Below are 17,669 nucleotides of genomic sequence, written 5' to 3'. Positions count from 1 at the left end.
CTGGGGTGGGGCTGCCCCTGTGTGTGTGGGTAGTCCTGAGGGGTGGCAGGCGGACCTGCGGCGGGGAAAGGGATGTGTGGAGGAACAGCCCTGACTGGGTGCTGGGCACTGCTTTCCTGGCCAACTCTGGCCTGGCCCTGGGCCAGACCTTGTCCCCCCTTGGCCACTCAGGCAATGATTTTTCAGGCTTTGACCTCAGCTGAGGCTTCGTGTTTGGCTGGCGGATGGGGCTTTCCCCTCCAGGGAGTCATCTGTGGTGTCTTTGCTGCTGCAACTCAGCTTTTCCTGCTTGCCACACTGCTCCACAGCCCCGGGCCTCCCCAGCACCTGCTGTGAGCTCTGCCAGGGCTGTTTCCTGGATACCCAGGCCTCTGGCCTTACCCTGAGCCCCTGCGTGGCCCTCAGGGGCTGGGGTTGCACAGAGTCAAGAGAGATCCAGGCCTGGTCAGGGTAGAGAGTGTCAGAGTTGGCCAGGCCCCTGGGAGTAACCTTATCCAACCCTCTTATTTTACCTGGGGAATTGGGTCCAGGTGAGGCCCAAGGCCTTGCTTATGGTCTCCTGACACCCGTCTTGCTCCTCCTGTCCAGTCACTCTGCATTTTTTGATTCTTTCCTTCATTTGTTCACTGAAGGCTGCCTGGACTATGCCTCTTTGTGCCCGGCCCCCAACTCGGGAAGGAGTGGTCAGGTGAAAGAGACCCTGATTCTGGGGCCCTTGCCATTCCCCCAGGGCTTGCCACATGGTATCTAGCATGGGAATTGAGGGTTGGGAGTCGAGGAGTACAGGTGAGCTGCGACCCATGACCTGGTACACAGGGCCCAAGGATGCCAGTCATGGATCGTAGCTCACCCATTTCCCCCACCTTCGACACTTTAAACTCCAAGCGAGATGCCGTGTGGCAAGGCCTGGGGAAAGTGGAGTGCTATGAGATTCCCGGAGTAGGCGACCACCTCTCTCCCAGGGCCGGCCTGAGTGCTGAGCAGACTCAGTCTCGTGTGTTACTGCTTCCCCTGCGTGTTTCCTGTCAGCCCCTTGAGCAGGGTGGGTGAGGGGGTCAGGGGTCCTGGACAGGACCAGCTTGGATGCTACTGTTCCTGCCACTTCCTTCCTGGCCCAGACCTCTTGGGTCTGCTGGGCATGAGTATGGAATGGATCAACTCTGCTCCTGGCCCGGGTTGCTTGGTCTTGTTTCTGTGAGCTGCAGGGAAGGAGGCTTCGTGCTGAGAACAGCATGGCTCGCAACCCCAAATGAGGCCTGATCCTGAGAGCCCATCCATAGGGCCTAGGTCTGAGCACAATGAGTATTTCCATAGCTTGGACTCCAGGTACCGTGGAGCCGGCATGATGCTCCAGCCAGGATCCAGCCTGACCTGGCTTAATTTCACAGGAACAGCAGCCCCTGGGACCCTAAAACTGCTTTCCCCTAGTTGAAGTGAGCTCCATCTTTTCTTAGGGTCCTTCCTCCAAAGGACTATGCATGTAGAACAGAAGCCAAGCATCAAGGGCAGAGAGGATTGCTCAGGCGGTGTGGGCCAGTGGACCCAGGAGCCAGACATGGGCATGAGCCAGCTTTTGAGAAGCTCCCTGCCACAGCTGGCCTTTCCTGGGCTGCCTGGCACCTGGCCACGCAGGGCCACTTTACCTCTTCTCGTTCAGCACCCAAGCAAACATACATCTTTGGGAAAGTGAAAAGAAGCTCTTCGCTCGCAGCCCCAGATCCACTCTAACGTGCATGCACTGTAACTGGTGGTAAGCCTGGAGAAGAAAGAGCTTGTTCAGGGTCAAAGTACAGGGCAGCAGCAGAGGTGTGGGCCCTGCCTCCCAGGGCGAGGCTGGCTCGCTCGATTCTCAGCCTGGGCTGTGGAGGGCAACAAGGGAAGCTGCCCTGCAAGCCCCGTGTCTCCTGGGACACGCCAGTTCCGTGGAGCCCTGGGTGCAGACGTCCTGGTGAAGGGCTATCCAGGCGGATCTCCACTCAGAGGAGAGCTTCTTGGAACTTGCCCTGGGTGCAGCAGTAACTAGCTCTGCCCCTCCCTTTGGCACGTGGGACTGTCACCTGCCTGGCACCCTCCTGACTGTCGGATGGGTTGACTTCCTCATGGGCCGTAAGTGATGCTTTCGTTCTCCCAGCTTCAGGGACGAGGTGTTCCTGAGGGTAATTACATGTGCTTCTGTCACCACCTGCCACCTGTCTCGGAGCAAGGAGAAGGGTGGTGAACCTTGCTGCCACCTAGACAGCAGACATCCTGCCGCCTCCTAGACAAGGGGAGTGACACTCCCGCTAATCAAATCTCTGATTCTGATATGCTGGTGGGTGGTGTCACCGACCCTGGTGTCATCCGGGCCACTTCTACAAACCAGCCCCATCCCCCTTCTGCAAATGCCGCACCTCACTGAAAGGCCTCCAGTATGAAACAAAATGGCAGCCTAGGGACCTAGGAAGGAGAACTCGCTGTCCTTTTCCTGCAGGATCTCTGCCTCATGCCAACTGAAACCCAGTAACTTGCATGTGGCCGTGCCAGCAGTAACCTCCAGGTTCTTCCCGAGACTGCTGGCCCGCCAGCCCGGGGGCTTCCCATGGAGCAGCGGCTGCCCTTGGCTGCACCAGCTGCCGCCTGCTCCCGAGGGCAGCAGGGCAATAGCTCACCATGTGGTGGGTGGTGCAGAGTTGGGTCCTAGCCTCTGTCCGGGTCCTTGGGGTCGGGCTGCCCAAAGCTCTGTATGATCCTGCTCATAGATGAGGTGAGACATGGGCGTAGGGACAGGAGTGCCAGATTTTGAGCCCACTTTGTTCGTCCTTCCCCAGGAGATAGCAGAGTGTGGCCTGTGTGTGTGCGTGTGCGTGCCCGTGCTGCACAAGGGCCCCTGGGGAGAGGACACACCAGAGCCCTGGGGAAGGGTCAGGACTATGGGAAGGAAGGGCAGGGGCACACTGGAGCGCTGAGTGGGACGGTCTGAGCAACAGACTGGAGTCAGAACACAGACCACCTGACTGGGACTGAGCCTCTCCATTGGGGAGCTCTGGGTGTGCCGTGCCATGCTCAGTTTTCTCTGTATAACACTGTCTCTGTTCAGTGTCTACCCTCGGAGTCTGGCACTGCAGGGCCTTTCACCAGGTGACTGGCCAGGAGCCTGGGTCCACAGATTCCACCTGCTGCTCAGGGCCAAGCTGTGGGACAAGATTTGAACTCAGGTCACTGTGGTCCCAAAGCCCAGGGTCTCTCTCCCTTGTCCCACTAAACCACCTAAGGAGCTATGTCCTGAAACCAGTGACCTGGCAAAATGGGGCTTCAGAGAGGGGCTGTGGCTGTGCATGGACCTTGTCCTGGGCTAGCAAGAGGCCATGGACACGTCAGTTTGGGGTGGGGGCAATGCCAAGGCTCTGGATGGGGAATGCCAGGCGACACCTGAGGGAGGGGAGGAAGAGCTGGTATTTGATAGGAAGAGTTGAAACCAAGGACTAGTCAGTTACATGAGGTCTACAGGGAGCCTGTGATGGGCCCTGGTAGCAGAGGCCTGGGGATGAGGAGGATGCTTAGTCTGTGCTGCAGCCCCCAGGTAAACCCAGGGTTAATGGTTTCCATGCTGTGGCTCCCACGCTGGGAGTTCCAGATGGGGCGCTCTGACCCTGCAGAGCCAGCCAGCCAGTGCACACATCTGCTTTGGAGCTGATACGAAGAAAAGAGGTCTCCCCCACCCCCAGAGCCTGGGGAGGAGATTCAAACAAAGTCCATTTGCTGAGGGGGGGTGGTTATGGCTCCATTGGGCCACCAGCCTGGCCGTCTGTCCACATCTGTCCATTTGTCTGAGTTTTCCCTGCTTTGAGCCCCTGGAAGTTGCAGCATTAGAGAGCCCTTAGGGCAGAACGAGCACTGGAGGTAGAGCCCAGGTCTAGTCCCTTCAAAGCAGTCCCTTCACCTGGGCCCAGCAAAGTGGTAGAACAGGCTCCAGGGCTCCACCACCCTCGCAGGGAGTGGCAGGATGGGCACGCTAGGCTCTAGGGAGCGTATTTGCACATCTGGTTTCACTTAGCGGGCCTCCATTCCTGAAAACCCCTGAGCTCCCCAGGAGAGCATCGTTGAGTGACCTCTGGAAAAGCAGAAGTGAAGTCTGGGAACACACTGTCCTCTCACACTGTGCCGTGGCCAGCTGGCCAGCAAGGCCCCTCCGTGGGCCGTGAGGCCGTGGGTGAGTCTAAAGCAGGGGGCTGCCCCGCCTAGTGTACTGTGCCAGGGCTGCCTCTGTGCCTGCTGGGCCCCTGAGGCAGTGTGAGACCAACCCCTGGCCTGGGCCAAGACCCTCCCTCCCTGCCTCCCTGGGGCCTTTGCTGCAGAGGCTTGGGGACTGGAGACGCCGTGTGCTGCCTGCCCCTGGGAGTCCTGGTGGGGCTGAAAGATCACTTTCAGGGCTGGCAGGATCTGGGAAAGGTTTCAGGAAGTGGATGGGAGGCAGGGCTGCCCAGCTGCCACCTCTCAAGGTCTGGCTGGAGCTGGCTGCCAAGCCCACACTTGGTCCCTCAGAGAGCAGAGAGTGTTGCACAGGCTAGAGGTCCTCATGCCCTCCTGCTAATCAGGGACGAGAGTGGTAATCAGAGGTGCTAGCTGGGGCCTGGGCTCTGCTGGTGAGGGGTCCTGGCCCAGAAGACCTGGGTTGGGGGTTGGCAGGCAGTGGAGGGACAGATGGCAGCTATGGGGCCTCCTTGAGTCTAGCATGGCCCTGGGAGGAACAGTCATGCCAGGTGGGTGTTGGGCTACAACCTGCCCAGGCGCCTTCAAAGAGCTCAGCTGGATCCTGCTGGAGTAGGGCAATGGTCTTTGACACAGGCAGTCTCAAGGTGGACCGGGGTGCCCTGTGGAGGAGGGAGGGCAGGGCTCTCACTTGCCAGGCGGGGGTGTGCCCTCCCAAACCAGCCTCTCTGGCTGGGCCTGAGGAAGCAGCCCTGTTTCCTGGACTTCAAGGGCTTCTCTCGCGGGCACCCTGTGGACTTGCCTGGAGCACTTGCTTGGGCCAGCGATCACAGGCAGGTCGCCCTAGCCGGAGAATAGCACCCGTAGAGCAGAGAGGCAAGGGCTAAGGCTGAGGCTGTGCTAGGGCTGAGGGTGTGGGGCCTCACAGGCTTGGGGGAGGAGGCCAGGCTCTGGGGCCACGGGGGCTGCTGGGTAAAGGTGACAGCGACACGTTGGAGTTGGAAAACAACACTCTGGTGATGGTATGGAGAGTGGACTTGGGAGCTGGGAGCCAAGATGTGGGGCAGGAGACCAGCAAAAGGGCACCGTGGCGGTGAGGAGGCCTGAGCGGCCCCGGGAAGTGAAGGTGGGGGGAACAGAACATTGGAACAGGCAACACTGGGAAGCAGACGAGGTCTGGGAGGGTCCTGGGTGGGGTTGAGGGGCCCTGAGGAGCTGGCCCAGGGCCCTCAGCTGAAACTGAAACTGAGCCCTCTGTGGAGGGCTTTAGGTTGTACTGCAGAGAACTTCCTGACAGCAGCAGCATCTTCTTGGACGTGACAACTCAGCCTCTGAGGAAGTCTTTTGCTGTGAGAGATCCCAGACTGGCCAGACATTCCTGATGCTGGGCCATGGATGGGAGGATTTGGGGTAGACAGCTGGGCTTGTGGGTAGACCAGAGCAGTCCCCCACGTCTGTGCTAACCAGAACACTGCTCACACCTCAGCCCAGGCACGTCTGGGGCTCTCAGGGGCTGTCACCGAGGCTTTCAGGCTTCCCAGCTCAGGGCACAGAGCAGAATTAGCCCCTGCCTTCCCAGAGCCCCTGGCGTCCTCGTCTGCCCTCGGGGGCTGGGCCAGGGCTGGGTGGCCGAGTCTCCCACAAAGCTCTCAACAAGTTCCAGGCCTCTTCTCCTATGCTCTGATCCCACCCCCAGTCACACCTCCTCCACATCCCTCGGAGAGAGCAGGAAGCTGGAGGGGAGGGGGCTGGTTTCTAAGGGGCCTGTCCCAGTCCTGAGAACTGTGTAAAGGTCTTGGGGTTGCCAGCCACTGGGCCTGGCCGCCAGGTTTCTTGAACAGAGTCAGAGCGGGTTCAGAAGCCCTGTGTGGCCTGAGCCAAAGGATCGGCTAGCCTGCCTGCCTCCAAGTTGCCTTCTTGGCTAGTGGGCTGTCCCCTCACCCTGGGTCACAGGGAGAAGTGGGTCTTGGCCAGGGGAAGTGGTCTGGAATGGCCCTCTGGTGTCGTCACTGGGGGCTTTTAAAAATGAGTTTCCTGGTAAGGAAAACTCAGGCCTCGGGCAGGATTCTCGGTAGAATCTCCCGGGTTTGCTCTGATTTGACAAACACTAGCAGAAACCACCCGGTCGTCTGTGTTCCAGCAGCCAAGTCCCCAGATGCAGCGTCAGCAGAACGCAGTAGCCAAGACACAGGGATGTTTGCTTCAAGGCCCATGCTAAGCCCCAGGGGTGGGGGGCATGCAAAGGAGAGTCCACCCATCAGCTTTGCCCCTCTTATTCACACGTACTAGCTTCTGAAGGAATGGCTGGCATCACAAGTGATGCCAGAGGGGTTATCCGTGAATCATGACAGTCTAGGGCCCCTGTCAGGTGGGCAGTGAGTGTCCAGGTTGCCTCTGAGGCTGTGGAGGGGCCTGCTGTGGCCCCTCTTACCTCTCTGCCACCTGCCAGCTCTTCTGGAACTAAAGTCTGCCTGGGCGGCTGCGTCCATATCTGAAAGGCCCATCCTGGGCCAAGGGCCATGGGAGAATGGTCAAAAATGTAAGGGGTCGGGGAGGAGAGGAGACCAGAGTTGGGGATGGAGAGGATCCACCAGGTCCGATCTATATCCCCAGCCTCTCTATGCCTGACTGTGGGACTCGACATGTTTCATGTTTCCTCTGATTTCCCTTTTTTGAGTCTGTGAAATGGGCATGGCTGGCGGGTCCAGCACATAGGTTGCTCCTGCCGTGGCGTTAAGTATACAGCAGGGCCCATCTGTTTCCAGTTAGAGTTGGTCTTGGTTCCCGCCTTGTGTTGGGGTGCTGCCTCCCACCTCATCAGTGCCAGGTGTCGAATGGAGTTGGTGGGGGCTGGAGAGGAGAGAGGGTGCTTGGCGGTGGGGGACTTGGGGAGCGAGCCTGCCCAGGGAGGGCAGCGCCGTGGAGTAGGTGAGGCTGGGGCACAGAGGTTTCACGCGGCTGGAGAGCTCGGGCGGCTGTAGTGGAGGTGTAGCACTGCACTTGGGGAAGCCTTCCGGCAGCAAGTGCAAGGATGCCAGGCGAGGGGGTGTCGGGAGGCCTGGCCCCTGGATGCTTTGGAGGGTAGGAATCAGGGGGCCGGGCTGGGGTCCGGGGGCCGGGCTGGGGTCCAAGGCCCAGACTCACTGTCCCAGAGAATAGTGGGACCACTGGCATGAGGGGCCCTGCCAAGAGGACTGGGTTTTGCCCTGCTTTTTGCCCTGTGCATCTGGTCTGGCTTCCAAGCCCTGGTTGTGGCCTGTCACCGCCTGAGAAGGGCTCTTTGCTGGCTGCAGTGGCTGGCTGGATAAATGGACAGGTTTGAGCTGGCAGCTGCTGCGCCAGACCGTCTGACCTAGAACACCACATCCTGGCCTGGGCTTCCAGCTGCTGTCCGCACTGTGGCTTCCCCTAGTGGGGATTGGAGCACCTACTTTGCCCGGGCCATAACTCCCTGCCCACTAGGTTTTTCAGGTATCACAATGTTTACTGATAGATAAAAGATGTAAAAGCAGGGCATATGACATATGACTTGATAAATTAAGTAGAGTTAATTTCAGTATGAAAATAAGAGGTACCAATTCATATTCTCACCATTTGTTTCATACCCACAAAAACCACTTCGAGGGCATTAACGATCTCTCAAAACTTACCAGTTTTGTGCAAGTAAGCCATGTTTCTTTTTTTAAAAAAATAAATTTATTTATTTTATTTATTTTTTATTTTTGGCTGCATTGGGTCTTTGTTGCTGCGCGTGGGCTTTCTCTAGTTGCGGTGCGCGGGCTTCTCATTGCAGCGGCTTCTCTTGTTGTGGAGCACGGGCTCTAGGCGCGTGGGCTTCAGTAGTTGTGGCTCATGGGCTTAGTTGCTCCCCAGCATGTGGGATCTTCCCTGACCAGGGCTCGAACCCGTGTCCCCTGCACTGGCAGGTGGATTCTTAACCACTGCGCCACCAGGGAAGTCCCCCATGTTTCTTTAAAAAAACAAAACAAAATACTTGTGCACCTATCCAGAGTCAGGAACATTAAAAGCTAGCTTGTAAAACCCATCACTAGAGGTGGAAATACAGGCTTATGCTAATACAGCAAAATCCCTCAATTAGAGTTAAGAATTTTTCTGTAACAACCAAATGGTTAATCAAATACTGCAACAACTCGAGCATTACTGAGCAAAGCACCTTCTTACCCCATGCCTTATTCTAGGTGTAGGTGGGCCTTGGCCACACTGGTGAGGAGGGGGAAGAATGGACCCAGGGCAGGGCTCACAGCAGACGGCCGGGGGTGAGGATGGAGGAGTGTGCACACCTCCTGGGCAAAATGGCAGCGGGGTCCACGGGGCAGAGCAGGGGGCTGGTGGCTTCTCCCTGCCCCACCTTGCCCTCAGTTCTGTCCCCCGTTTGGGTGGCCACCGGAAAAAAAGGTGTGAATGGTAGAGCAATGGCAAAGACAGCGGATGATGAAGGCCTCCTGCAGGCCTCACGAGGTTCAAGTCCACTCTGAGTGCCCAGGAGCCACAGAGGACAGGAGTGCTGACTGCCACCCGGGTGCAGGTAGAAAGTGGCCACTCCGATGGCACGCATCCCTCCCTTCCTCCCTCCCTCCACACCTCCCTCCCATATACTCTTCCATCTCTTCTTTGGCACACCTGACTTTGGGCTGGGAACATTCTCCTCCTGATGGGGTACAGGAGGAGGGGCACCACAGGGTTCCCCTAAGTCTGTAGAGCGATGATGTGCCCCACTCGCCCTTCCTCTCTAAGCAGCCTGGTATAGCATGGCCCTCCAGGTCCACAGACACACGGGGAGGCCTTAAGCCGGGGCAAGGGGGGTGGCGCTTGTGGAAATGTTCACAGGTGTCACCCTTCCTGCCACCCTCTGGGCAACCTTCCAGGGCACAGAAAGCATGCATTCCTCAGTCAGCAGAAGCCAGCCTTCGCTGTTGGGCCTTAATCCACACTCCATGCACATGCACACGTGGGTCCCTCCTCAGCCACTGTCCTTGGTACTGCCATCTCTACCACAGTGTCCCCCATTTCAAAGCCCAGTAGCAAACCCTCCTGCTGTCTTCACCAGCCCTCTTCCCAGTCTTCCATAGTCCACGGTTACTTACTGAACATGAAAATGCACCAGAACATACTGTGTTCTAGGCTCTAGCATACTGCAGTGACCCAGAGTCCCTGCTCTCGCGGTTTATGTGCCCCGTGCCAGGTGGGATGTGATGTGTTACAAAGAAAAATGGCACAAATGAAGGGACACGGTGGTGGGGCTATAGGAGAAGCCTCTGAAGATGGGCATTTGAGGAGAGCTCATCACTTTCCAAGCAAGGGGACAGGGAAAGGCCCTGAGGTGAGGATGTGCAGATGAGTGATGGGGTCTGCCTGGTGTTTTAAGATCGCTCTGGCTGCTGGGTGGAGAAGAGACTGGGGGATGGGATGCACGGGCAACAGCTGTGAGACAGGTTGTTGCCACGATTCCCCTGGGACTCAACCTGTCCTGCCTCCCCAGGGCCCTTCTGCTCCGTCCTCTCCTCCCTTTTCCCTCACCCCTGCTCTGAAGAGCTCAGGAGAGCCCGTGGGCTTGGCTTGCCTGCCTCCAGCCACTCCTCGGGCAAGGCCAGTCTTTCTCCCCAGGCTCATCTCCGCCTCACACCGCTCATTTGCCCTTTAGGCCACTCCTCACTCATGCCATCCTGCTAGCTGCTTCCTTTGCATTTTCCTGTCCCTGCGTTTTGCCTGGCCCAGCCTGGAGTGTCCTCTCAGTCCTATCTTGGTGCCCTCTCCACTTTACCCTTGGCCTGGGGCATGTCCTTCATTTCATATGCATTGTTTCTGCCTGGGGGTACGTTGGCTTGCTCCTTTAACCCTGAGGCTCTGGAGGGTAGGGCCCATGTCTTATTCTGCTTTAAGTTAGGGCCGTCCTGGAGCCCACCATGCAGGAGAGCCTCAAAGGCTGGGGGTTGTGAATGGCACCTTGGGTTGGGGTTTCCCAGGTTTTCTTGTCGTTTGGGGGAACAATGGTTCTACTTGTACTTGGACTCTGGGGCCCAGTGTCCTGGCTTTGGCCTGACTGCCCTGGTGTAGGCTCTGAGCCAACAGGGAGGTGGAGGCAGGGGCAGGAGGTCAGGGTAGCAGCAGGGCACAACTGCAGGAGAGGGTCTGGCACCCAGAGTCGGGGTGGGGACAGGGACTTGGGGTCCTGGGGAGGCTCAGCACGGCCGGCTCTCACCCCCCACCTTTGGGTTTCAGACCTGAAGCTGCACCTGCAGAGCACCGACTACGGCAACTTCCTGGCCAATGAGGCATCACCGCTGACAGTGTCCGTCATCGATGACCGGCTCAAGGAGAAGATGGTGGTGGAGTTCCGCCACATGAGGAACCATGCCTATGAGCCGCTCGCCAGCTTCCTGGACTTCATTACGTGAGTGTTCTCTATAAGGCCTTTTCCCCCCACTGGATGGGACAGCTCCTCTGTCAGCAGGGTCCTCCCGGGTTGGGTGGCTGGGCTGCTCATTCAACAATGCTGGGCCCGGGCCACCACCTATAAAATGGGGTCACCAGCCACTTCAATGCTGTCTGGGAATCTGGTGGGCAGGCCCGAGTGTCCCACGCTGTAGTGCTGGATGAAGCTGCTTTCCCTAAGTCCCTGGTGTCAGCAGGCATCAGGGATGACAGGAACCCTTTCCCTCGTTCACCCTATAACGCTCACCCTGAACACTCACCAGGCCCCCACTGCCCATGATGGGGTTGGGGGATGGGTAGAGCCTTGAAGAGTCAGGTTTTGGGATGGACCATTCAGGCCTTATGACCCTGTGTGGGCTGAGGCTCCTCTGTCATCTCTGACCACGGCCCTGGGTCTCAGGGAGAAGTGGGGCAAGGCGGAGAGGGTGCTGAACACCTGGCCACCTTTCCCAGTTCTGGCCCAGGCCCCCATGCTAACAATCCTTGGCTGCCCAGCGTTCTTACTGTCTAATCCTTGGGTGCAACCCTGCCTCCACTAAGCTCCTGGAGAAGAGGAAAGGACCCTGAGACCTACAGGCTGGGGAGGGCACTTGGACGAGACAGCCTCTGCTCGCCAGGTGTGCCTATGGAAACAGGGAGGTAGAGAGGCCCCTTCTGCCAGGATGGCCCAGGAGCCATGAGCCAGGGCCTGGTGGACAAAGAGTTGGCCCCAGCCCAGGTGGCTGCCCAGTGCAGGTGGTGGACAGAGACATCGGTGGCTGGCTTACATGAGTGTGCTCTGCACTGCTGGAGTGTGAGTGTGTGTTGTGGGGAAGCCTTTCCAGGCGCTCTTCTGGGTACTGTCTAGCTTTAACCCTTCCCTGCTAGTGGGACCCCCAGATCCGTGGGACCTGCCATACCTCCTACACTTATACTTGCAGGGACAGGGCTGGATGCCTGTTGCTTGGCCTGCTTCCCACCCCCAGCCAGGAGCAGCCATTTAGTCGAGATCCACTTGCTCAAGTAGGGGCTGCAACCAGAAGGGCTCTATCCTTGGGTTGAGGCCACAGGCTGGGACACTTGAAGGGCTCAGGCTGGGAAGCAGGCTGTCTCCTGGCCACAGGCCTCCTTCCAGGGGACCTCCCTGCTGTCCTGGCTGGATCCATATCACACTGCCCTGGCCCCCGTCAGGGTACAGCCGACATGGTCCTTCTGGGCAGGAGGCCAGAGATAGCATGTGTCTCGTGCTGCCACATTGGGGGTCATACTGCAGTGCCCATCTGTCAGTCAACCCCTAGCCTGGGCCTGGGTGTCCTTTACCCCAAGGCCAGAGCTGAAGGACATACCAGGAAGCAGTGCGTTTATTGCCAGAGCCCAGCCTTCACCTTGTTTGCACAGGGCTCCTTCAGCTTCCTGGTGAATGTTCTGGCCTTGCTAGCTAGGCTGGCCAGAGGAGGCTGACCCCATGCCAGTGGTCAGAGGGCAGATGTCATCCATCCTGCTGCCTGCTTGGCCACCTGCCTGTGTGCCAGCCCCTGGCCTGTCTTGGTGCCCTCAGAGGCTTGGTCTTAGCCTGCCAGGCCATGAAACTGGAGAGGGCTCTGAGCGTGACTGAGGCTGCATGGCCGCCAGCTGTTTGCTGGAGGTTGGCTGCAAGCACCAAGCATGCTTAAAGCAGCCAAGCACTATCCTGTGGCAGGCTGTCACTTCCCCGCCCCTTCCATTCATGGGTGATTGTGGCTCACAGTCTTCCCATCCCCTCAGTCCTGCTCTGTCTCGGGAATAGCTCGGCAGCCACGTGTCAGCCTGTCTGAGCCTGTGGCTGCTCGTTCGTGACCTCGTCATCTCCAGTGACCTGCTCCCCTGCTCTCCGCTTGAGCCACCCCCACGATGGCTGCCCAAGAACATGTCACCACCTGGAACTGCTCCGGCCCTGAAATCGCTGAGTCAGGCACCCCGTCTCTACCCACAGCCTTCAGGCCTTCCAGGCCACTCTCAGCCCCTTGTGGGACATGGGTTCCGGACTCAGCAGGGCTCTGGACCTTGCTTCCTCCCCCGCCACCCCTTCTGTCTTCATTTTCCTCCCTCCCCAGCTGAGGTTCCCTGGTCCATCATTCAAGCACTCTTCTGCCAACATCCGCAGCGCTCTTGGCCGCCCATCTCATGGTCCCACCCGGCTGGCAGCTCCCCAGCCCTGGAGGAAGCCCAGCAGCCTCCAGCCTCGAGGCGCCCTCCCCCACCTCCGCTGCCGGGAGCAGAGCCGGGGACGCCAGTGTTGGGTGGATTTTCCCTGCTGCCAGACATGCACACTTACCAGTTCAGCTGGCCTGGCCTGGCCCTGCCCAGCTGGCCACTCGCTCTCCCTACTCAGCACCCTGCAGCTCCCCACCGAGGGTGGGAAGACCGCCTCCCCATCTTAAACACCATTGATCTCCTGCCCCCAGCCTTCTCTCTGGGTAGATGGCCCACCTCTTCCTCCACAGAGACAGTAGAAGCCAGTCCACCTCCCAGCACTGTGTCTGTGCCCCCCAACCCCGTTCCAATGGCAGAGGTACCCTCCTCTTCTCTTGGGTCCTTCTGCCGATGTCCTGAGTCCCCTCACCCCACTCCCTGAACCCTGAGGGCCACTCATCTGCACTCCTGTCTGTGCAGCCCCTTCCCTTCTAGATTCTTCCCAACAGCATCTAAACAAGTTCAAATCTCTCACACCATTGAAAACCCATCTTGTGCGGCCTGAACTTTTACATTCACTCTGTGTTCTCTCACCTCCTGCATCCTGAGCCTCCAGTCCGCTTCCAGCCATCCCATCACTCCACCAAAGGCCCCGGCTAAGGTCACTGCTGACCTTCGTGTGGCCAGGGTCTCCAGACCTAATAGGAGCCACACCCGTCTTACCTCCTTCCAGCAGTCTCCTTCCTCTCATGGTGTCTCTTCGATTTACCTCCTTCCTCCCCGGCTGCTCCTCCTCTTCCTCCTCCACTCCACCTCCGTAACCTCCTCCACCCTGGCTCATCCCAGGAGTAAGGAGTGTTGCAGAAAGGGGTGAAGGCTTCCACAGGGGCCTGTCCAGGGGACCTCCCCAGGCCAGGGACTCGCCACTGACTTCCCTGAGGAGGTGGCTGTTTGGCTGAGGGGAAGGGCATTTGAAAGAAGAATTGGGGGAAGGCAGGGGGAACCATACATGTCCCAAGCAGGTGGAGCACGGGGCCCCTGGCTCTGTGACCCTCTGGGAAGGAGTCAGATACCCTAGAGATGTCCAGAGGAATGTTACCGGAAAGGAGAGTGCCATCCCCAGGTGATGGATGTGTTAGCTAGATATCCCATCCTGGATGTGGGGGCTTGAGGGAACAATGCCAGTGCTGCGCACAGACAGAGCTGGCCCAGCTGGGGCGGAGGTTGGGACCACCACAGAGGTCATCTTAGCTCCAGACTTCAGAATCTCTTAGTCGCCTTTGGAGCTGCCCCAGGATGGCTGGAACTGGTTTCTGCATTAGGCAGTGAGTTCCTTGTCATTGCAGGTGTGCAAGCAGAAGCTGGGCAAGGTGTCCTCTGCCCTCCTGTGTGAGAGACAGTGTCCAGTGCTTTTGTAGATCCCAGCCAGCCTTGAGCCAACACACATGACCAGTATTCAGCTCTGGGCCAGGTGCAGTGCCAGGAGGGAGGGAGACTTATGGATGCAATATGATGGGTGCCAGTGGTGGTGCAGATAGCTTCTGGGGAGGCCTGTGGGCAGCTGCCACAAATGGAACCAGGGGCTTCAGCATTGAGAGGACTCGAGGGTCAGATGGGGTTCGAGAGGCCACGCAGAGTGGGTGGCCAGAGTGGAGGCAGCTGCCTCACGTGTGGTAGACAGGCCCTGAGTGAGGGAGGTCCCTCTGAAGTAGACTGTCATCAGTCATGTGGTTTTATTTATTTATTTATTTATTTTTTGCGGTATGCGGGCCTCTCACTGTTGTGGCCTCTCCCATTGCGGAGCACAGGCTCCGGACGCGCAGGCTCAGCGGCCATGGCTCACGGGCCCAGCCGCTCCGCGGCATATGGGATCCTCCCAGACAGGGGCACGAACCCGTATCCCCTGCATCGGCAGGCGGACTCTCAACCACTGCGCCACCAGGGAGGCCCAGTCATGTGGTTTTGAGATGATTCAGCTCAATTTCATGGTGATAACATATGTAATACATCACTGTACCAAGGGCTCCTTCCAGACTCAGCCATTCACTTGCTGTCTGACATGGGGTAGAGCCTCTGTTGGGTTTTCTGAGCTTCAGAGGAGACTTTGATCCGGACCATCCCATATGGTGTCCTATGAGAGAGTAGGCCCCAGAAGGGAAGCTGGGAGAGAATGGCTTGTGGAGAAGTGAGTTTGGTCTCTGGGGATTCCCAGGTGGGCCCCAAGGCCTTGTCCTTAGATGAGTGAGCCTCCCTGGAGGGGCCGTCTCCAGTGTGTAGCACCCGCCTGAAGCTCAGGTACCCATTGGCACAGCCCGGGCACGGTGACCTGCACCATCTGGAGGAGGTGAGGTCTCATATCCTACTGTGCCAGGGGCCTCAGTGCCACCAGCCTGGAGTGGGCAGCTGGAAAGAAGCTTTGTCCTGGGACAATGGCCTCAAGTGCCCAGTGGGCCTGCCACTCTCCCCAGGTCACATTTTCCAAACCTTGGGCTCTGCTGGGTCACAGCGGGTATCATGTGTCCTTAGGCCTCCCTATTCTGGCCCCCCAGCCTTCACTGTCCACAGCCACCATTTCTGAGTTGATAGCAGGGTCTCTGTAGGCTGGGGCACTAGGCCTGCTGTGGTTTCTGGGTCCTGGGCTCGACCCGGCTCCAGCCCTGAGGGAGAGCCAGCACTGGCTGACGCTGTGCTCCTGAGCCTGAGGGAGAGGATGCAGGCGCCCTTGGATGCTGAGAAGTCTCAGGTCTCAGGTTGGGTCAGGGAGGACCCAACTGGACCTCAGGAGAGGGGCAGGATTTTAATAAGGAGAAGGTCAGGGCGTCACTGGCTCTGCTGGGGGCTGTACTTCAGTCATCCTAATTGCAGAGGGGAAACTGAGGCTTGACAGGGAATGTGCTGAAGCCACAGCTTGATATCTCTGTTCACTTTCCACCTGGACAGTGCTCTGTAGGACCCGGATGTGATTGAGCACAGGTACTTACTAGCAGCTTCTGCTGGGAGCTGTAGCTGGGCCGACTGGCCGGGAAGTCATCATGGCCTATCCAGCGCCAAGCCTGGCCCCCGGGGCCAAATGATGAGACCATGGGAGCAAGCCATCATGCTCCAGCAGGTGGCGCCAAAGGGCACAGCAGAGGGACAGGGCTTGGCTAGGGGCTGGGAAGACTTCTTGGAGGAAGTGGCTTTCTAAACCCCATCCCAAGACTTCTTTTGGCCCAAGCTGACTCTTGAAGGCACAGGGTGAGGGAGGGCCTCAGGGCAGAGGAATACAGACTGCCCTACTCCCACCCCAAGAGGGCCTCTTTGGCCTGGCGGGCAGACGCCTGTCCACTCCCCAACTGTCTTCCTCTGGAGGGAGACGCTGACCAGCTGGAACCTCACACTCTCCTATTAAGGCCAAATGAAGGGAGGACTGGTGGAGTGGCCTTCTGGGGGCAGGGAGGCAGCGGCTCAAGCCAGACGAGAAGGAGGATTTCCCTGACGTTGGGGGAAAAACAGACGGCTGGGCCGGCCTTATCTCTGCCATGCCCTGCCTCCTCTCATCCCAGGAAAGGAGATTCTGGCTCTCGTTGGGCAGGGGAGAGGAACAGGGGCTACTGCCGTAGTAACCTTGTAGTTGACCCGGGGGAGGGGGCCGCTGGGCCTGGCACAGGGTCATCCAAAGCTGGCCTAGCCTGGATTAGAAGGGGGCCTTGGAAGGGGCTGGGGAGCTTTACTTGGCTTAGCATTTCCCTTGGTGCCCAGCCAGGACTTCTAGCAGGAGAGTCTGGGGGCAGCCAGGGGGTGCTCTCACCAGCCCTCACATCTGCTGTCAGGGCTGAAAAGTGAATCCTAGCCATCCTGTTCCACATCACTGGAGGGACAGCAGCAAAGCCGGACAGTGGAGTCTTCCCACAGGGCTCAGCTCTGAGCTGGGTCAGGACCCTGACGATTGCCAAGGCACCTTCCTTGGGCCCTGACACCAGCCCTGTCCCCAACATAAATGAATACCCTGTGGTGCAAGGAGCGGAGAGGTTTAGAGAAAGGAAACTGGCTTGTGGAGATTCCTCTGAGAAGACAAGGCTAGATGGGGAGTGTAGAGTCAAGGCGTGGGGACCTGGACGCGGGCGGAGGTGCACGGACACTGACCAAGGGACATAGTGCTCCTCTGCTGTATGATGTGACAGGGCCTGGGGCCTGAAACCTCTGTGTCTCATATCCTGTGACAGTGGGGCTGGTGATGCTGGTGGTTGTGGGAGCTGTTGGATAGAACAGCTCGAAGAGGTACAGCGTTCTCCCCGTCCTTGCCCAAAGTCTGGTGAGCGCGTGAACGAGCATCTTCGGGTTCGGGGGTGGGGACTTTGTGGCTGTCTCAGGGAACACGAAGGCTAGAGGGGGCTGGATGGGACACAGGTGGAGTGTTGCAGGAGATGATGTATACTGGGTCCTGCGGTGCGTGAGATTCTGGAGGCATCGGGCAAGAGGGATGTGCTGTCCAGGGTAGGGACAGTGCAGGCCGGGGCTGGAGACCAAGGCACAAAGCTCTGGCGGGATCTCTCTGAGGTCCCTCGACTCTGCCAGCTCTGTCAGGTTGGGGCAAAAGGCTGGCCGTTTGGGCCCCTCGGCTCGCGGCTGTGAATGGGCCCTGCCTGAAGCCCTCAGTTTGAGAAGGCAGACCTGTCTCTTCTCAGCACACATCCTGTGGCTGACCCAGCCGGATTGGGGGCGGAGAGAGGGCAGCTGCCTGGCCCCAAGCCCGGGAGAGCAGAGGTCATAGCAGGGCACCGGGCTGGGTGGGAGTTGGGGGAGTGTGTAGCAAGCCGGGGGGTGGGGGTCAGGCGGGGACAGGAGCTGTGGTTTCTTCCTCCTGCCGCCTTCCTGGCAGGCCCTGTGGGAGTTCC

The 17,669-nt window shown here is 58.7% G+C and overlaps 1 protein-coding gene across 1 annotated transcript in view; it reads left to right on the top strand.

Annotated features, from left to right (window-relative positions):
* Positions 1 to 17,669, top strand: part of ATP6V0D1 (ATPase H+ transporting V0 subunit d1) — a 38,689-nt gene that overhangs the window by 13,392 nt on the left and 7,628 nt on the right. Inside the window, exon 2 of the mRNA XM_060083433.1 lies at positions 10,429 to 10,600. Coding sequence (XP_059939416.1) covers positions 10,429 to 10,600 — 172 coding nt within the window. The remainder of the gene's footprint in view (positions 1 to 10,428; positions 10,601 to 17,669) is intronic.

Source organism: Mesoplodon densirostris, chromosome 19 (genome assembly GCF_025265405.1).
Source record: "Mesoplodon densirostris isolate mMesDen1 chromosome 19, mMesDen1 primary haplotype, whole genome shotgun sequence".
NCBI classification, from domain to species: Eukaryota; Metazoa; Chordata; class Mammalia; order Artiodactyla; family Ziphiidae; genus Mesoplodon; species Mesoplodon densirostris.
The sequence above is the reverse complement of the archived record's forward strand: the minus strand, read 5'-3'. Positions and strand labels throughout refer to the sequence as shown.